The sequence below is a fragment of the Mustela lutreola genome, chromosome 8 (genome assembly GCF_030435805.1).
Source record: "Mustela lutreola isolate mMusLut2 chromosome 8, mMusLut2.pri, whole genome shotgun sequence".
NCBI lineage: Eukaryota > Metazoa > Chordata > Mammalia > Carnivora > Mustelidae > Mustela > Mustela lutreola.
In genome coordinates, this window is record NC_081297.1 from 27,172,076 (window position 1) to 27,189,799 (window position 17,724).

Consider the following 17,724-nt stretch of genomic DNA (forward strand, 5'->3'; position numbering starts at 1 on the left):
TACAGCTTTTCTTTGATCTGCATGGTGAAAAAACCCTCCCTGTGGTGTGTTTGATTTTTGTGAGCAAGAGAACACTTCAAACAACTTTCACAGTTTAAATTCTATAGAGGTTTACATAAAACCCAAAGATGAAATCATGGTACAATAAAATAGCCCCTTGAATTATTTTCAACCGTATTTTCTAACACAGATATTTCTCACCAGGTTTTCTAAATAAAAGAATGATTATTCCATACATCTAAGATTCCATTAAATGATGTCCAAAAACAGGCAAAATTAACTTGTAATAACACAAGTCAGAAGACTGGTTATTTCTGACGGCAGGAGGACTTGAGCCGGAAAAGGCATGAACAAATTTCTGAGGTGCCATCAGAAACGTTCTGCATCTAGATGTTGTTTTCTGTCTTGATAAATTATTATGCACACCAAGAATCACTGAGCTGTACAATGAAGGTGAGTACACCTCACACACTCACTGCCTTTGATAGGCTAACTGTACCTCAATTTAGTAGAAATAGTCACCCTATTAAGAATTTCCATTACTGCCTACTCCACCAGTATCTTAAAGTAAAAAACGTGTGGGTCAGGCAGTCTCCTGGAGGTCAGCAAACTAGGGTCCACAGGCCACCCGCGTCTTTCCTAAGTATAGTCCTCAGACTGCAGCTACCAGCTGCTTTCACACCCCAGCTGCCAGGTCCAAGAGATGCAACAGACACCTGGGAAATGCAAAGCCTCAAGTATTTTCTATCCGATCCTTTGAGACAAAGTTTGTCAACCCCTGACTTAACCTTCAAATAATATATTTAAAGTGTTCCTTTTCCAAGGATAGTCCAAATCCACCTCACCCAAACACCAAAGTAACAGGAGGAAGACTCAAAAGACCTTAGTAAATGAGTCCGTTCATTGCCATCAAGAATTTCATAAAACTCTCACGTAGAGATGGCAGTGTTTTTTGGCCTTGAGCTGATTCGCACCACAGACATCAGAAATCAGCATTTTACTTGTCCATACACAGTGCTACTTTAATTTGGTGCCACTATTTTAAAAATAGAACCATTCAATTTTTTTGAAAAAATTAAGATATTTAGCATATTTTAAAAAAAGTGGAGGATGGAGCACTACTATTGTCCCTCCGAGGGAACAACAAGCTGAAGTAACTCCAGTACCAGTGAGGGTCATGCATCAGTTGACACCTCACACTAGCCTCCACTGTCCCCTGTTACAACGAGTTGAGACAAAATGAAATACTGCTTCGATTTTGCCTATATGAGAAGTAGGAAAACAAAAGACAGAGGCTCAAGTGTTTCTTACGCACTCAGCTCACTCATTACTGACTGTTGGGGCATGTGAGCTTGCAACCTTAGGTTTAAGCAATGGCCTCAAGGAAAAATGGCAGAGCAGAATCAAAGATATCCAAGGAGCAAAAAGGGCAATAATTAACCTGATGCTGGCAAACATCAAGTGGCAGGGATCTCCCTCACATATTCCCAGTGGCTCTACTCCTGTCTCAGGGCACTTCTGTTAAAAAGCTTCTTTGTCCTATTTTTCAACCTCTTGTGAGTTTATCTGTAATTATTCAAAAATAAAAGTTTAATAAAAAGAAAATCACTGTTTTCTTGCGCTGATTAAAAAAAATGCATCTTCCTTCCTATTACTTCAATTGATCCTTAACTATAGGACAAGTTTACTCCCTTTTCTGCCAGAAAAGGGCCACCATTATCTACAGGTCTCTTGCTCAGATCCCCCACCAACAGTCTCCTTTCCTTCAAGAACTACAAAAGTAACAAGACTTTCACATTTCTGGTCCTATACAATATTCATTCCATCAGCAAATATTTACTAAGCACACACCACTGAGTAAGGAACTGTTCTAGACTCTGGGTATGTTAACAGTGAACCACGTTCTTGCCTATGGAACCTACACCTAAATTATTATGTCTAATAATGTACCATAAACTACCATTAGATTCTGTAGAAGTCATATCATACTCTTAATTTTACTGCATGTGTAGCCTACAAAATTCCCTAATCCTTTCTCATATCTACATTGCTCAGACTGTATATTCAAGCAACCAGTTCCCTGGATCCATTTTTTTTATAGTCATTCTTGCTACATATTGCATTTTTAGAATCTGTTCTTTCTTTCAGTCTGTCAAGAACTGCTGAAATGCCAATGTCCTTTTCCACCTTAACACACACCCTACCCTTATTGTCCATAAATCTGATAAATAAACCTCTCTATAGATAGAGCCAACCAAATCAATCATTAAAATATTTTAACAGGACAGGACTGAGTGACTAAGAACCCCATGATATCTCACTAGCATCCATCCGAAGAGTCATGGATCCATTACCGAGTCCTGAGGCATCCTGCACTCAACCAGCTATGCATCTACCTGACTGTATTAGCATATCAACATCTGTCCACGAGAAAAGTATTAGGTTTAGGTCAAACATCCTCCTAAAGTTCAGCCTAAGTCCAATTTTCCCTAATCATCTTGGAGGAAAAAAAGAAGATTTTTTTAAATGGGAAGGAAGAGTTGAAAAAGAAGACCAATGGAAGAACAGGTCATTATATAGCTTTCAAAAATAAACCAGGAATCTTTAAAAATGTTAGATATATTTTTAAGTGGAAATCATGCTATTGTTGAAAAACCTAAAAGCTGTCCCTGAGACAATTTATGTTGTTATATGAACTTTTACACACACTCTGGCTTTGGCCATGGTACAGCTGAACACAATTAGCAAATTTAATCATTGGAAACTGTTTTCTATTGTTAAAGCAAAATGACCTTCCCCTCCCCCCACTGAAATAAAAGCTTTTTGCCTTCAACAGTCACTAGTGGTTATTAAAAAATGGAAAGGTCTTTGGATTTCAACAAGTATATTTGAACTTTATAAATTCTACAATTCATATTAGGGAGTCAAGCTGAACTATTTGAAAATGCTAATATATATGAATAAGGCATCAAGCATGACGCACGAGTTAATCTTCAGCACTTGGAATTGAAATCACATAACAAGATAATTCATGAATATGATAATAATTGCTCTCTGGCACAAAATCTGAAAGCACGTTATGCATTCTAAGCAAATTTTACATTTTAAGTAAACTTCCCGAGTATCATCTTCAAACTTTAGAATTAGCATCCGGCACAAGTCCTTATACAGACAGAATCTGGGATTTTTGACAATTTGGCAATAATGGTTTAACAGTTGACTTTCTTCCCCCACTAAGGAGAAAAGTTTTACCCAACAATAACGCAAACAAGTTTATGTGACGCAAAGAGGACCGTAAGAAAATAAACTATTAACCCTTTCACCCTGTTTGTGTCAAGAAGTATCATTAAATGTTACTGAAAATAATTTTTCATTAAAGCCAGATTTTTACTATTCATACCTTCTTTTTAGCCCAGTAGATATTAGATCTATCTGGAAAATGACAAAATGAGATTTACTGCTAAACAGTCTAAATTTGTCCTTCTTCACCAAACTCCCAAAGCCAAATGAAACAGCATTATTCCAATGCCAAGGGAATTAAAGCACAACGTTTCATCCTGTCTTGCGTCGTATACGAAACTTACAAGGTTTCTCTTCTATTCTGTGAAGAGGTCTTAAGTGTAAGTACTTAAAAAAATTGGACTTGTGTCCTATCGTATTGTATCCAGTTTGCTACAATTCTTCTCCTGCTCTCAAAAACTGACAGTTTGGGAACTGCAGAACGTTAACCTCCAGAGCAACTTCTCTCCCTCGCAGTTGCTTACCTGAATATATTTCCGCTGTGTTTCATCATTTAAAACATGCGCAACATGCTTAGAAAAAATCTTTTCTCTGCCAGTTCTGGCATGGATACCAACCATGGTGACACCTATGGGCCAAGGGGCATTTCCAATGGCCATCTGAAGATAAGCATCATTAGCCTAAAAAGAAAAGTTTAAGAGATCAGGAAAACAAAAATACTGGGTTGGTCCCAATTTGTGAAGTATTTCACAGCCCCTTACAACACAAATTTCATCCATCTCTTCAGCATGTTGCAAGTATTATCATTTCTATTATTCAAACAAAAGAAATTAAAATATGAGGTGTCAGGACTGCCCTGCCCAGGACCACAAACGTCCATGGAAAACCAGAAACCCAAGCTAATCCTGTGAGTAAAAAGACAAACATTCCTTTGCAGCCTTTGTGCCCCTGCAATTAATACATTTCAGATCAGGAATTCCCAGGTAGGTACTTTGATGCAACTCTAGTTTCGGTCTCCTCTAGACCCAGTCTTCTCTACAGGTGGTCACATGGAGAAGATGGAGGCTGACTGGTTTTTCAGAATCCAACCTGCAACTATATCCACTGTCTGCCTCTGAAAGCTGAGGCTGGGGGGTGGGGGGGAGGGTGGGGACGGCTGTGTGAGCTGGGACTATCACACAGGGTCCACAGCAGATGTGTAAACAGAGATTAAATACTAGCCCTTGAGCTGAATAGTTACTGGATGAGATCGTTTCACTTTGGCCCTTCTGCACCTCCCACCTGCCAAGAGCCTTAAAATAAAAGCTACAAAATGTAAAGACAGAAATCAATGAAGACAAACAACTCTTTTTCTAAACCAAGTCTGGCTACCTAGGAGGAAAAAATAAAAATAAAACAGAAATCAAGTAAATTCTGAAAGACCCCTAGGGTTTTAGAGAAGCTCAAATAGCCAGGTTTTGAAGAGATTTTATTTTTAAAAACCAAATACACGATTGATATGCAGAGCTGATTTTAAAAATCAGGTACCACAAATAGGCTAACTAGAAGACCATCTTCTGCCCTGAAGGCAAATTTGAATTTGCGCTACTCAGTTTTACAAAGCTTAATTTTAAAGAGCATGTTACACACTTATCAGATTCTGACTTGTGTCCATTTTCACACTGGTTATTAACTGATAAAATTTCCAATATTTAGTCTCCCAAAATTTCTAAAGAAAGCTGTCCCAATAGGTTATTAAAGTTTCTTGGTTCTTCTGCAGTTTACACAAAATAAACTTTCACCTGCTTCTCGAATATAAAAATAGAAAAAGCAAGGAGAGGGAAGGCATGCTTGCTAGTAGGCAAGTGATCTGACTTCTTTCTGCAGCGATGGTGACCTTATCCATCCCTTCCAAGGCAACTGTCCTTATTAAGTACCATGCAACTAACAGAAACTATCCAGGAATAAAATTTATAAGCATAAAACAAAAACATTTCCTTTGATAAAACAAACTGGCTCTCAGAGGGAGTAAAAACACTACGTTCACCTCATCAGCACAAGGTTCTAGCCGGGAGGCATGCCAGGCAACCCTCTGTTTACTACAGATACTCCGAGTACAGGAGTAAGCCCTGGCATTCCCCACTTTTCTGCCAGAGCCCCACCTACGGCTCTGGAACGGACAGGGGAACCATTGCGCTAAAACTCCCTCCTCCATTGCGCTAAAACTCCCTCCTCCTCACTCTTGTGGCACTACCACTAGACGCCTCCCTCTTCAGACTCTGCTGATGGGCCAGATGCAGGGACACATTTCCAATCCCCACTACTGGTACAGCAGGCCATTCTCCTTCCATTCCCTGCAGCAAGTGACAGCTTCCCACTCCCCTTCCTGAACTCCGCTCCAGGAGCGCTGGGCTGCGGGGAGCTCTTTCCCCCTGCCGCTGCCTACAAAGACACTGGGGCAGGAGGAAAAGTCTTCCCTAACAAGGGGCCTGCTATTGTTGCTGCTTTGAAATGGGTGGGATGAATTCTAGCAGCCTTACTTGGAATATTTTCTCATACAAGTATAAAGGGTGGTTAAATTCCATTGTATCATTAGTACAATAGTTCAGCTATATTACGGATTAAGTGGGCTTTTATAGCTGGCCTGGGAAACTACATAACATTGTTTCTATGGAAAAATTTGTTCTAAGCCATAATCTTGGACAATCTTTGAAATTCAATCCCATTCATGAAATAAACATTGCCTATATCTAGTTCATACTCTGAAGAATCTTTACACCTATCGTAAAAATGACTAAAAAACCAATGTGGTCAGGAAAGTTTATTATCGATGCCTAGTAATAAAGCTGACAATGAATTAGAAAATAAAGGTTTTGTTTTGTTTTTTACTACTAATTCATTTCACATTTATTCTTAAAGCTCCTATGTAAAATACTTCCACATCAAATGAATGTATTATGCATACACAACCTAGATAAGCTCATAACCATGATATTGATGCACAGCATGGTAATGTACCTTTACATATTCTCTCTGCAACATGAATTTAATAATATCTGTTATGGATTCTTTAATATCAGCAGGAAGATTCTGGAAAAGAAAAGAAAAGTATAACTATTTATGGAAGCTACTGTGTATAATTACAGACTGCCATTTATACTAACTTTAGATAGTCTTTAAAAAATCAGTTATGTGAAAGCGTTTTTCGAGGAACCTTACCCTTTTCCGTAGCTTTCTGAAAAGGGGTCTGAGATAGGACTCGGTTTGTTTTTGAGTAGCACTGTTCAGTTTGCCCTGCACACTGCGCTTCACATAATCTTCTCGGGCATTCAATTCTTTAGCCCAAACACCAAGAAGAAACTGTTGAAAGAATGGGTAAATTTAGACTATGATGCCCCCCAGTGGTTCAAAAGGCTTAAAGTTCTCTAACACACTCAACAATGTATTATCATCTTTAAAGTAAATTTTTTTCTAATAGCATCAATATTTAACTAATGAACTATTTGTGCTTATTTTGTCATGTATGACATGAGTGTTTGTAGTGCTTAACAAGTCACTAACTTCCCTATTCTATATTTACATACATATATATTCATTCCTAATGCAAACAATTTCCTGCTAACAACTATCAAATTTCAAATTTCATAGCTAACTTTGACAGAAATAAACTTTTACTCCTATTTCTACTAAAATTCAACCCACCTAGATTCATTTGCCATAATACCTACTGTGCTGTGATACTTAATCTTCCAAGTATGTTGCTGTGCTCTAGGCACACCCCATGGACGCTGCGGGACCAGTTCCACACTACCGGATTAATAAAGCAAGTATCACAGCAAAGTGACTCAAATGAATTTTTTAGTTTCCTAATGTATATAAAAGTTATGTTTACACTGTAATGGAGTCTATTAAGTGTATGACAGCACTATGTCTTAAAGAAATGTATATACCCTAACTAAAGAATACTTCATTGCTGGGGCACCTGGGTGGCTTGGTTGGTTAAGCATCTGACTCTTGATTTCAGCTCAGGTCTATTCTCAGGGTCATGAGACTGAGATTGGGCCCCTGCATCAGACTCTGCACTGGGCATGGAGCCTCCCTGAGATTCTCTCTCTTCCTCTCCCCTTCCCACCTTAAAAAAACATTTTATTGCTAAAACATGCTAATCATCATCTAAGCTTTCATGTCCTAATCACTGATCACAATTAACCATGACAAATATAGTAACAATGAAAAAGCCTGAAATACCGCAAGAATCACCAAAATGTGACACAGAGATACAAAGTGAACCAATGCTACTGGAAAAACAGTGCCAGTACACTTGTTCCACACATGGCTGCCACAAACCATCCATTTATAGAAAACCAAAAAAAAACCAAACAGCAACAACAAAATCACCAAATAAAACAGCATTATCAACAAAGCACAATAAAACCAAGCACTATAATAGTGGGGTACACCTCTATTTGGACTTTCTGCTTTCGGGAGTAGGGACGATTTAAATACTCCCACTAAAGCACGTCACTACAGGAGAAAGAAGGAAAACAAAGAACAGAAATAAAGAAACTATAAGCCCTCCTCCTGGCCCTGGAAAACCACCCTGGGGCCCCCTGGGTTCAAACACATCAAGAGCAGCATTCCTAGAGGCACAAACACAGGGAAGGTGGCGGAGGACATATCCCTCTAGTGGCATTACCTATGGGTAACCCTATAAGGAGAAGCTGTCACTCAGAGAGGAGAATTCTGGTTCACATTAGTTCCCAGGCTTATCTAATTCCATACCATATCTTCAATAGACTGAGAATCTTGATGACTAATATGTTGTACTTAAACTGTTAATATAAATAAAAGCACTTCCTGCATTTTAATCTCTTGGCTTGAACACAAATGGTTTGTGAATAAATGCTAAAATGAATCTGGCATTTGCACACACTCTACCTAAACCAGTAAAGCAAGAAATGCTGAGGAGAAAGATGGATTGAACTCATCACAGCAGGGATACGCAGCTATCTGCGGAACTGAGAAAACGAACAGTCTCTGAAAGGTTGCTGATGGGTTTGCCTTTTTCCACCGCCAAGGTCTACCCACCTCCTTCCTCTCCCTACTGTCATCACTACTCATAAAAGCTTCTGGAATACTCCCCTCACCGCACTCTCTCCTGGAATGTTTTTTAAAAATTTTAAAATCCCCCAACTTCTTGTTCATTCCACTGCTGTGACTCTTTTCTGTGTGTTTACATTGACAAGTCAGTTTTAAAGTGCTGCAGTGAAGTAAATATATGTCTCCTTTGATTAACCTCCAAATGCCAGTGCACAGCAATAACATAAACTGTGTACATGCAAAACATGTTTATTGAGGGATTTCCTTTCCAGTCCTTAACCCTTAAATCATCCAAAAATTAAACAACAGTTTTTAACCAATCCAAATGTCCTTTCCTAGGCCTAAAAGTACATACCTTAAGGAACTTGGTAATGATGTCCATGTCCTTATGATCATCGCCTTTTCCTAAAGACTCTCCCAATGCCTGCAGAAAAACAATGCTTCTGTTCATTAGTGAAGACCAACAGTTGAAAAGTCATTCTCAACACCAGTCTGAACATGGACATTTATGATATATACTAATTTCTATTTTTAAAAAGCCCAAAGGAACTTCTAGGTAAGTTAAAAAAGAAGAAAACACCAATCTGTCATTGAAATTTAGACAGGAAGGTATCTTTTATCAATCAAAAGACAAAAAAGGCGGGGAGGGGCTTAGGGAACTAATGGATAAATTTCTTTTTAAGGGAATAGAAATGTTCTAGAATTAGGTCATGATGATGGCGGCAACAACCTGTGAATATACTAAAAACCAGTGAACTGTACATTTTAAATGGTTAAGTTGTAAAGTGAGTATCTCAATAAAGCTATTTAAGAAAAAAGCCAGAAATGGTTGCTCACACTATTTCTGTCAAATTTAGGATCTACAGAGAGGTGCTGGGGGGGGGGGGGGGCACAATTAAAACAACTATGATCTCACAAAGCACGCAGCCAGGAATGAAAAGAAACAGAAAAACAACAGTTTCTGTTTATTAAGCAGTAGAAGCTTTCAACTAAGCCATAATTTCTGCTCGAGCGAGATATTCAGATAGTATAACATGGATTTTTAATTAGGATTACATTTATCATTCCACATTCAACATATTGGCAAAAATTAAAAAGCAAGATACTGCCAAATGTTGGCAGTGCTGTGGGAATAAAAGGCACGCACACACTTTTGATGGGGGTGCAGACTCGTACAGCCATTCTAGAGAGCACCATGACAGTACTTGGACAAGTCACACACAGATAAATCCAGCCATCCTGCTTCTGAGTCCACAGGGGTTACGTACAAGACTATTCATCACAAAGCTGTTTGCAGTAATAGGGAGCTGGGAGAAATCCAGCTCTCATTACAAGGAAACAAAAAGTAAAAGGCAGTGAATGCCATCAAGTAGGAAATGCTATGCAGCAGCTAAAATCAAAGGTTCAGATATACATAAAGCATCAAAGAAGGATCTTAACTATAGTTCCAAATGGAAAAAAAGAAACATTTAAAAGAAAATTTTCACAGTATAGTATCATTTATGTATATTAAAAACATAAGCATACAAAATACTACTGGCTTTACAAAGACCCCCAACAAATAAGGGGATGCACATCAAATATGTCAGAATGATTACTTCTGAAGGCAGGAAGTAGGGTAATGTGAGTGGAGAATGAGGAAAGAGGGAGTGAATAAATAAAAGCAAGAAATTTGTTATAAAAAGGGCCTTTGTAATGACCGCAGCCCATAGTAGCATGCTCTGAATTGAACAACACGATCAAATCAAGCATCATCTGCCCCAGGAAATGAAGGATGTGATAGGGAAATGAGATCAGGTGGGTGTAAAGATTACCTCTAACTCTTCAATTGTGGTGTTTTCTTCATGAACTTTCAAATCATTCTGTGTGTCTTCCTCTCCAGGTTCCTGACCACCCACAAGCTCATTGAGGTACTGCTGGTCGATCTTATCCAAAGCTGCTTTCAAATCATTCCTCAATCCCTGAGAAAGGTGAAAAATTACACATACTACGGAATTTCACTCATGTTTCCCTTTTGATTTTTCACTACTAGTAAGTTCAGTTCATTTTTTTCCTCCACAGGAGTTAAGAGCGTAGTAAAACCAGAGACTTGAGAAAGATTTCAATTTATTATGCAGCTATCATTGCCCAAAGTTAAATATAATGAACATATTTAAATTTAAAAGAGTGTATGCACAAAACCACTCTGGTCAGAAAAATAAAACATAAGTGATGAGAATATTCATAGATACTGAACAAGTGACCAGGTCTCCACTCAAGCCCTCAACCATTTTCCCAGTTTACTTAAAATGTCTAACCTCACTGCAACAACTCTGAATTGCCTTAACATTCAGCAAAGTCAGCTGCATGAAGATAGCGTCTTATCTATATCCTAGGCTTTCACCAGGTTTCTAATAAACCAGAAAATTCCACATTCTATTCACATCCAGTTTGTGACCATTCGATAAAAACAGAAGAAGCCTTAAATCTGGACCCATCCCTTACACCACATACAAAAACTAACTCAAAATGGATCAAAGAGGTACATTTAAGAGCTCAATCTATAAAACTCCCAGAGGACAATACATGGGGAAAGCTTCATGATATTGGATTTGGCAATCTTTTCTTGGATATAAGACCAAAGGCAAAGGCAAACACACACACACACACACAAAACCCAGAAGAACAAAATAGGTACATGCTTGACTTCATCAAAATTAAAAACTTTTCTGCAAAGATACTATCAACAGAGTGAAAAGATAATCAGTGGAATGGGAGAAGTATTTGCAAGTCACTAATCTGATAATGACTGATATCCAGAATATACAAAGAACTGCTCCAAAATAACAACAAAAAAAACACTAAAAATTGCAAAAGTCCTGAATAGAAGACCACACATAAAACGCCAATAAGCAAATGAAAAGATGTCTAACATCACTTGTCATTAGGGGAATGCAAATTAAAACCACAATAAAGGGATGCCTGGGTGGCTCAGTCATTTAAGCATCTGCTTTGACAGGCGCCCCCCTACCCTGCCCCACATTGGGCTCTTCTCCCAGGGAGTCTGCTTCTTCCTTTCCCTCTGCCCCTTCCCACTGCTCATGCTCTCTCTCTCTCAAATAAATAAAAATCTTAAAAGACACACACACACATTAAGATACCACTTCAAATCCATCAGGATGGCTATGATCAAAAATAACAGGAAGTAGTAAATGCTGGCTAGGATGTGGAGAAATGGAACTCTTCACTGCTGGAAATGTAAAATGGTACAGCTGCTGGGAAAGTGTATGGCAATCACCTCAAAAATTTACATGCACCCACACCAAGACATATTCTAATTAAAATATCACAAGGTAAAGACAAGGAGAGAATATTAAAAGCAGCAAAAGAAAAACCATCTGTTGTGTACCTATCAGCAGATTTTTCAGCAGAAATTCTGCAGGACAAAAGGGGCGGGGGGTAGAGCATAATATATTCAAAGTGTTACAAGAAAAAACTTCCAACCAAGAATACTCTACCTCACAAAGTCATCATCCAGAATTGGAGGAGAGAATCTCCCAGACACGCAAAACTAAATGAGTTCATCGCCACTAAACCAGCCTTACAACAATGTTAAGGGGCCTTCTTTAAGCTGTAAAGGGGGCTAATTAGTAACAACATATGAAAGTATAAATCTCACTGGAATAGGTAAATATATAGTAAAGATAGTAGATTAATCACTTATAAAGACGAAAATAGTAAAAAAAAAAAAAAAAACTATAATCGTTAAGTTAAAGGATACACAAGAAAAACATATAAAATGTGACTAAGACGTGGCCAGGAGGCGTAAATATGGAGAGCTTTAGAACGCATTCACGCTTACGTTTTCATCTTCAAATAGTCTGTTTCAACTATAAAATAAGTCACTGGGATGTAATGCACAGCATGGTGACCACAGTTAATACTGCACTGCGTACTTAAAAATTGGTAGGAATAGATCTTTTTTTTTAAGACTTTTTATTTATTTATTTGACAGACAGAGATCACAAGTAGGCAGAGAGGCAGCCAGGGAGGAGAGGGGTGGGAAACAGACTCTCTGCTGAGCAGAGCGCCAGATGTGGGGCTCGATCCCAGGACCCTGGGATCATGACCTGCGCCAAAGGCAGAGGCTTAACCCACTGAGCCACCCAGGTAGCCCGATAAGAGTAGATCTTAAAGGTCCTTACCACAAGCAAAAAAAATTTGTAACTATGTATGGGGACAGATATTAACTACACTTATTGTGGGGATCATTTCACAAAACACACTAATATCAAATCACTAAGCTATACATCTAAAACTAATATATGTAATATATCAATTATACCTCAATTTTTAAAAAATTTACAAATAAGCTCTTTGGTACCTGGGAAAGGCTTTAGAAGATTAAAATATGGCAGGTTGTAATAAATTAATATTAATAACCAGAAAAATTTTCAAGGAACAAAACATGACTAGTAGAAAAATTATATCACATAGTAATTTAATAGTTCGCATTAGTATTTTAATACGATCTCTTTTTTAAAAACATTTTATTTATTTATTTGACAGAGAGAGATCACAAGTAGGCAGAAGCAGGCAGAGAGAGGAGGAAGCAGGCTCCCGGCCAAGCAGAGAGCCCAATGTGGGGCTCAATCCCAGGACCCTGAGATCATGACCTGAGCCAAGGCAGAGGCTTTACCCACTGAGCCACCCAGGCACCCCTTAATACTATCTTTTGATAAAGAAAGGAATTCAGGATATAGAAAAGAAATAAATGTTGGTAAAAATTAAGCATTATAAAAACCACTAATTCTAAGAATTTCAACAGGTCTGAAAATTTTTCAAAAAATTGCTGTGAACATTAGAGCAGGTAAATGTTTTTATTCATTTATGCTTAAAAGAAAGAAGCTAAACAGAATGACTGTAGAATCAACCAAGTCTGCATCTCAGGTATACAAAAAAGAAGTGAAAGCAGGGACTCAAACAGGTATTTGTAAAACTCTGTTGAAAGCAGGATTATTCACAATAGCTAAAAGGTAGCAACAACTCAAATGTCCATCAAAGCTGAATGGATAAACAAAATGGGATCCATATGAACAAGAGCGTATTAATTCAGCCTTAAAAAGGAAGGAAATTCTGACCTACACTATCACATAGATGAACCTCTATGGTATTATGCAGTTGGAAGGCCAGTTCAAGGGACCCTTTGATGACCTTGGCCACAGTCCACATCGGACTGCAATCACATGGGAGACTCCAAGCAAAAAAAACTGTCCAGTGCACCCCCAATCAAACCACAGAACCCTAAGTGATAAAATAAATTATCTTAAGTTACTAAGTTTCAGGGCCGTTCGTTACAGGCACAGAGGACTGAAAAAGATTTTACAGTAAATTGTTTGAAGCTCCTCAGTTTTGGAGCGGCATGTTACACAGCACAGATCACACACCTGTCTCTAAGTAACTGGTAGAGCAAACAGGTAAGTTATTAAGGCCACAGAAGATCTGAACAACACTACTGTAACTGACATTTACCCAACGTATAAAAGACTTTTTTTTTTTAGGAGACTATGGAATATTCACCAAGACAGACCATCTGCTGAGCTATAAGACCAGATCAAAGCCCTAAGAGCTATAACTATTAAACTTTTAGAGAAAATAAAGAGAATCTCTTTAAAACCTTGGGATAAGCAAATATTTCTTCAGAAAAACACCAAAAGCGATAACCATAAAAAAGTGGAGTTCATCAAAATTTAAATTTGCCCAGCAAAAGACACAATGAAAAGAACAGGTAAGCCAAAGACAAGCAGAAAATAGTAACAAACCATGTATCTGTACATCTAAGGGCTTGTATTCAGAATATACAAAGAACTCCTACAATTCAAAAATAAAAGGGCAAACAACCAACTAAAACATGAACAAAAGGTTTTAACATGCACTGCCCAGAGAAATGTATGGGCAGTAAGTCTAAGGAAAGATGTTCATTACAGTTAGTTAACAGGAGGCTATGAACAGAACCGCAAGGAAATACTACTACACATACAAGAGAACGGTTACAATTTAAAAGACTTAAAATAACAAATACTGATGACATTTGCAAACACCTGGCATTTCTTAAAAACTAAAGCAAACATTTACTCATTATTCAGCAATTCTTCTTCAGGTGTTTACTAAGAGACAGAACATATTTACCAAAGAGAAGTAACACAGGTCCTAAGCAGACCTGTTTAAAAATGTTCATAGCAATGTTATTCATAACAGCCCAAAGGTGGCAACAAATGGTGGGTTATTCAGGCAACTATCACCACCAATGAAAAGGAACAAACTACCGATTTCTGCAGAAACAGTCTTTTTAAAAATATGCTCAGCAGAAGAAGCCAGACATACTTTCATGACTCCATCTATATGAAATGCAGAACAAGCAAAATTAATCTACAGTGATAGAATTTTAAAAGGTGTTGGCTCAGGCATTGAGAAGAAGGAATAGGACTGGCTAAGAAGGGGCACTGGACACAAAAATGTGTGGTGAAAACCTTCTCTATCTTCCTAAGGGTGGTGGTTACATGCCTGGAGTGGATTTGTCAAAATGCACTGAGCTGTATGCTTAAGATAGGTGCTTTTTAAAAGAATTAAAGAAAACTCACATTCAGCAGCAATAATCTGGCAACTTTACTTTTTCATCTTTGGCTAAAATAATGCAGTAACTCAAACTCCATACTATTCTTGTTTATGTGGTACAGTGAGCTTTCTCAAGTTTTGTTCTGACTTCTTACCTTGTTAACTTCTGGTGTGAGGATCTCTATTTTTCTTAAACGTTGAAAAGCATCATAATCAGTTTCTCCAAATAGTCTGATTGGTTCTCCTCTTTCTCTCAATCTTCTGATAACCTGTAAGAAGTAGTAACAATAATAGTAATTCCAGTGTTTGGAGTAATAGTAATTCCTCCCTTAAGTGATAAAATACTTATTTTGAAATGTAGACAGAAAAAGTCAGTTGTGTTTGTTTTTTCTTTAATTTTCCATGAATGGATACAAAGAGTTACTGTCACACTTTAAAAAACCCTACCATATTTAAGGTCCTTTGGCTGACTGTTTCAGCAAAGGCTCCATCTGTATAACAGAATACCTAAGAAAAGCATTAAGATGGAAGGGAATGGTAACTTTTAATTACTTTTATTTATACACTCCAGAATCAGCTGATAACTCACAGACCATGGCCAAGACTACATGAAAACCAAACACTTACCTCCCAGAAGAGAAGTGAGTAATGATCAGGGGAGGGCACAGGGCAGGCTTTTGAGGGACTGAGAATATGGTGTCTTGACTTGGGTGATGGTCAATGGTATCTGTTTGAGAATCTTCCATTATATTGCACATGCATGTTTTGTGTGTTATTTGTATATATGTTCCATTTCATAAGAAAAAATTGTAACTGAGAAAAATAAAGGTTGATCCAAAATGTTTTTTAAGTACCAAGAATTTTATCTGGAAACATAAATAGTAGCACAGAAACCACTAGTCGAGCTCCCACTGAATTAACCGAAGCTCGGTATTCAAAAGCAGCTTAAGAGGCCATCTGGTGCTACCTCCCATCAATGCAGAAATGACCTCAAATGCACCTCTACGAGGTCTGCAACTGACCAATGACAGGGACCACATCTCTTATGCAATAGGCCATACCAGTTTGGGACAGATAGCTTTTACTTCTCACACTCAACTAAAATCTCTCTGCCTCAAAATTCTGCCTATTTATCTCATTTCTACTCCATGAAACCACAAAAGATATAAAATTTTTTCAAAATTATAGCTGCTGTCAATCGTTTTTTTTTTTTTTTTTTTTAAGGTCTCCAATATTCTTCTCTTCAGGCTCGGTATTCCAAAATCCTTCACCTGACTCCCATGACAGCGTTTAGGGTCAGCCATCCTTTCTTTCCTCCCTTTCCTTCCCTTCCAAGTTCATTTTTGTTTGGTTCCCTCCCTCCCTGTAGAGTATGTAATCTTCGTGTCACAGGAGTATACTGAAATTTTTGTGGTTTTTGGCTTTTTCAGAAAAGTAACAGTTGATATTGACAGTTGATTGATTTTTTTTTTTTTTTTCAGAAAAAAACAGTAGATTTTTTTTTTTCCAGAAAAGTAACAGCTGATATTGACCCAAGTACAGACGAGCACTGCAGTTAAGAGTACAAACTGGGGCAACATGTCTACAGACCCCTGTAGTGATATGTACCCCGAGTAACAGAAACGCACAGTCTTTAGTCAACAGACTCCAGAAATCATGCTTTTCACAAATTTTCCGAAGGGAACAATGTTAGCATGCATGTAATGACATCTGTATAAAAATGTTCATCTCAGTAGGATTTATAATAGGGAAATCCTGAAACAATCTGACCATTACTGTTTGATTTTTAAAATAATAATAGGCTTTTAAAATATTATGGGAAACTATATAGTCATAAAAAATTATACAGATCTGTGTTTTGACCTAGAGTGAGGTATTGTTACAAAGTGTGTATTTAAAATAATTTAGACAAATAATCTATGTATAATTATTTTAAAAATATATATCGGAGCAATGTGTTTAATTTTTAAAGTTTAAAAAAATATATTCTTTTAAAACTTTAAGAGTATGAAGAAAAGCAGAGATTGGCTCAGTGGATTAAGCATCTGTCTTTGGTTCGGGTCATGATCTCAGGGCCCTGGGATAGAGCCCCCAAGTCCCTATCTCAGGAGGGCATCTGCTTCTCCCCTCTCCCTTTATCTCTGTCCCTCTCCCATGTTCTTGTGCATGCAATCTCTCTCTCTTTAAAAAAAAAAGGGGGGGGGGCGGGGTGGAGATTTAGAATCTCAAGAAGGAAACTGGCTAGCTGCACATTATTTTAGTTCAGCCAGACATGTTATATAGGCAATAATGACACAAGCTTACTAGAAAGAATGGAAGATAAATGGAAAAAAAAAAAAATCTCCAGAGCAATCTCCATTTGCAATCAAACACTTATATATAAACTTACCTCTTGCCTAGAAAGAGTCATGGGTAACTTTTCCTCTGCCAGTTCAAGTTCTAGCACTGGATTTGAAGAAGTTAATGGTTTCTGGTCCTCCTCCTTTGGCTGTATCTGTATAAATAGCCAAAAGAATTAAATTCAGGTTTTTAAAGTATAATACAGCTAATATTTACCATTCTGTGCATTAGTTGGTAATGGAAATTAAACATGTTTCAAATATTCCAGGTTTTCTAAATGTTCCACCAAGGAAAAAGCTTCTAAATAAATGGACATGCTTTTGAAAACTCATAAAATGCCTCCATTTTAGGGACACAAGTAGCAAACATGCACACAGGAGACAGCATTCTTGCTACTGAAAAGTGACAGAAATATAATGGTTTCCAAAATCAAAAACTTTTAAAAGGGCTGTAATTTAGACTCCTTCCTCC

The 17,724-nt window shown here is 37.7% G+C and overlaps 1 protein-coding gene across 4 annotated transcripts in view; it reads right to left on the minus strand.

The window, feature by feature from the left end:
• Nucleotides 1-17,724, minus strand: part of PRPF18 (pre-mRNA processing factor 18) — a 47,215-nt gene that overhangs the window by 10,090 nt on the left and 19,401 nt on the right. For all 4 annotated transcript variants that reach the window (XM_059184098.1, XM_059184099.1, XM_059184100.1 and 1 more), the window contains 7 exons: nt 17,303-17,407; nt 15,069-15,182; nt 10,134-10,280; nt 8,675-8,743; nt 6,439-6,579; nt 6,238-6,309; nt 3,765-3,920 (listed from right to left, as the gene is read on the minus strand). In XM_059184098.1, the coding sequence (XP_059040081.1) occupies nt 3,765-3,920; nt 6,238-6,309; nt 6,439-6,579; nt 8,675-8,743; nt 10,134-10,280; nt 15,069-15,182; nt 17,303-17,407 (804 nt within the window). The remainder of the gene's footprint in view (nt 1-3,764; nt 3,921-6,237; nt 6,310-6,438; nt 6,580-8,674; nt 8,744-10,133; nt 10,281-15,068; nt 15,183-17,302; nt 17,408-17,724) is intronic.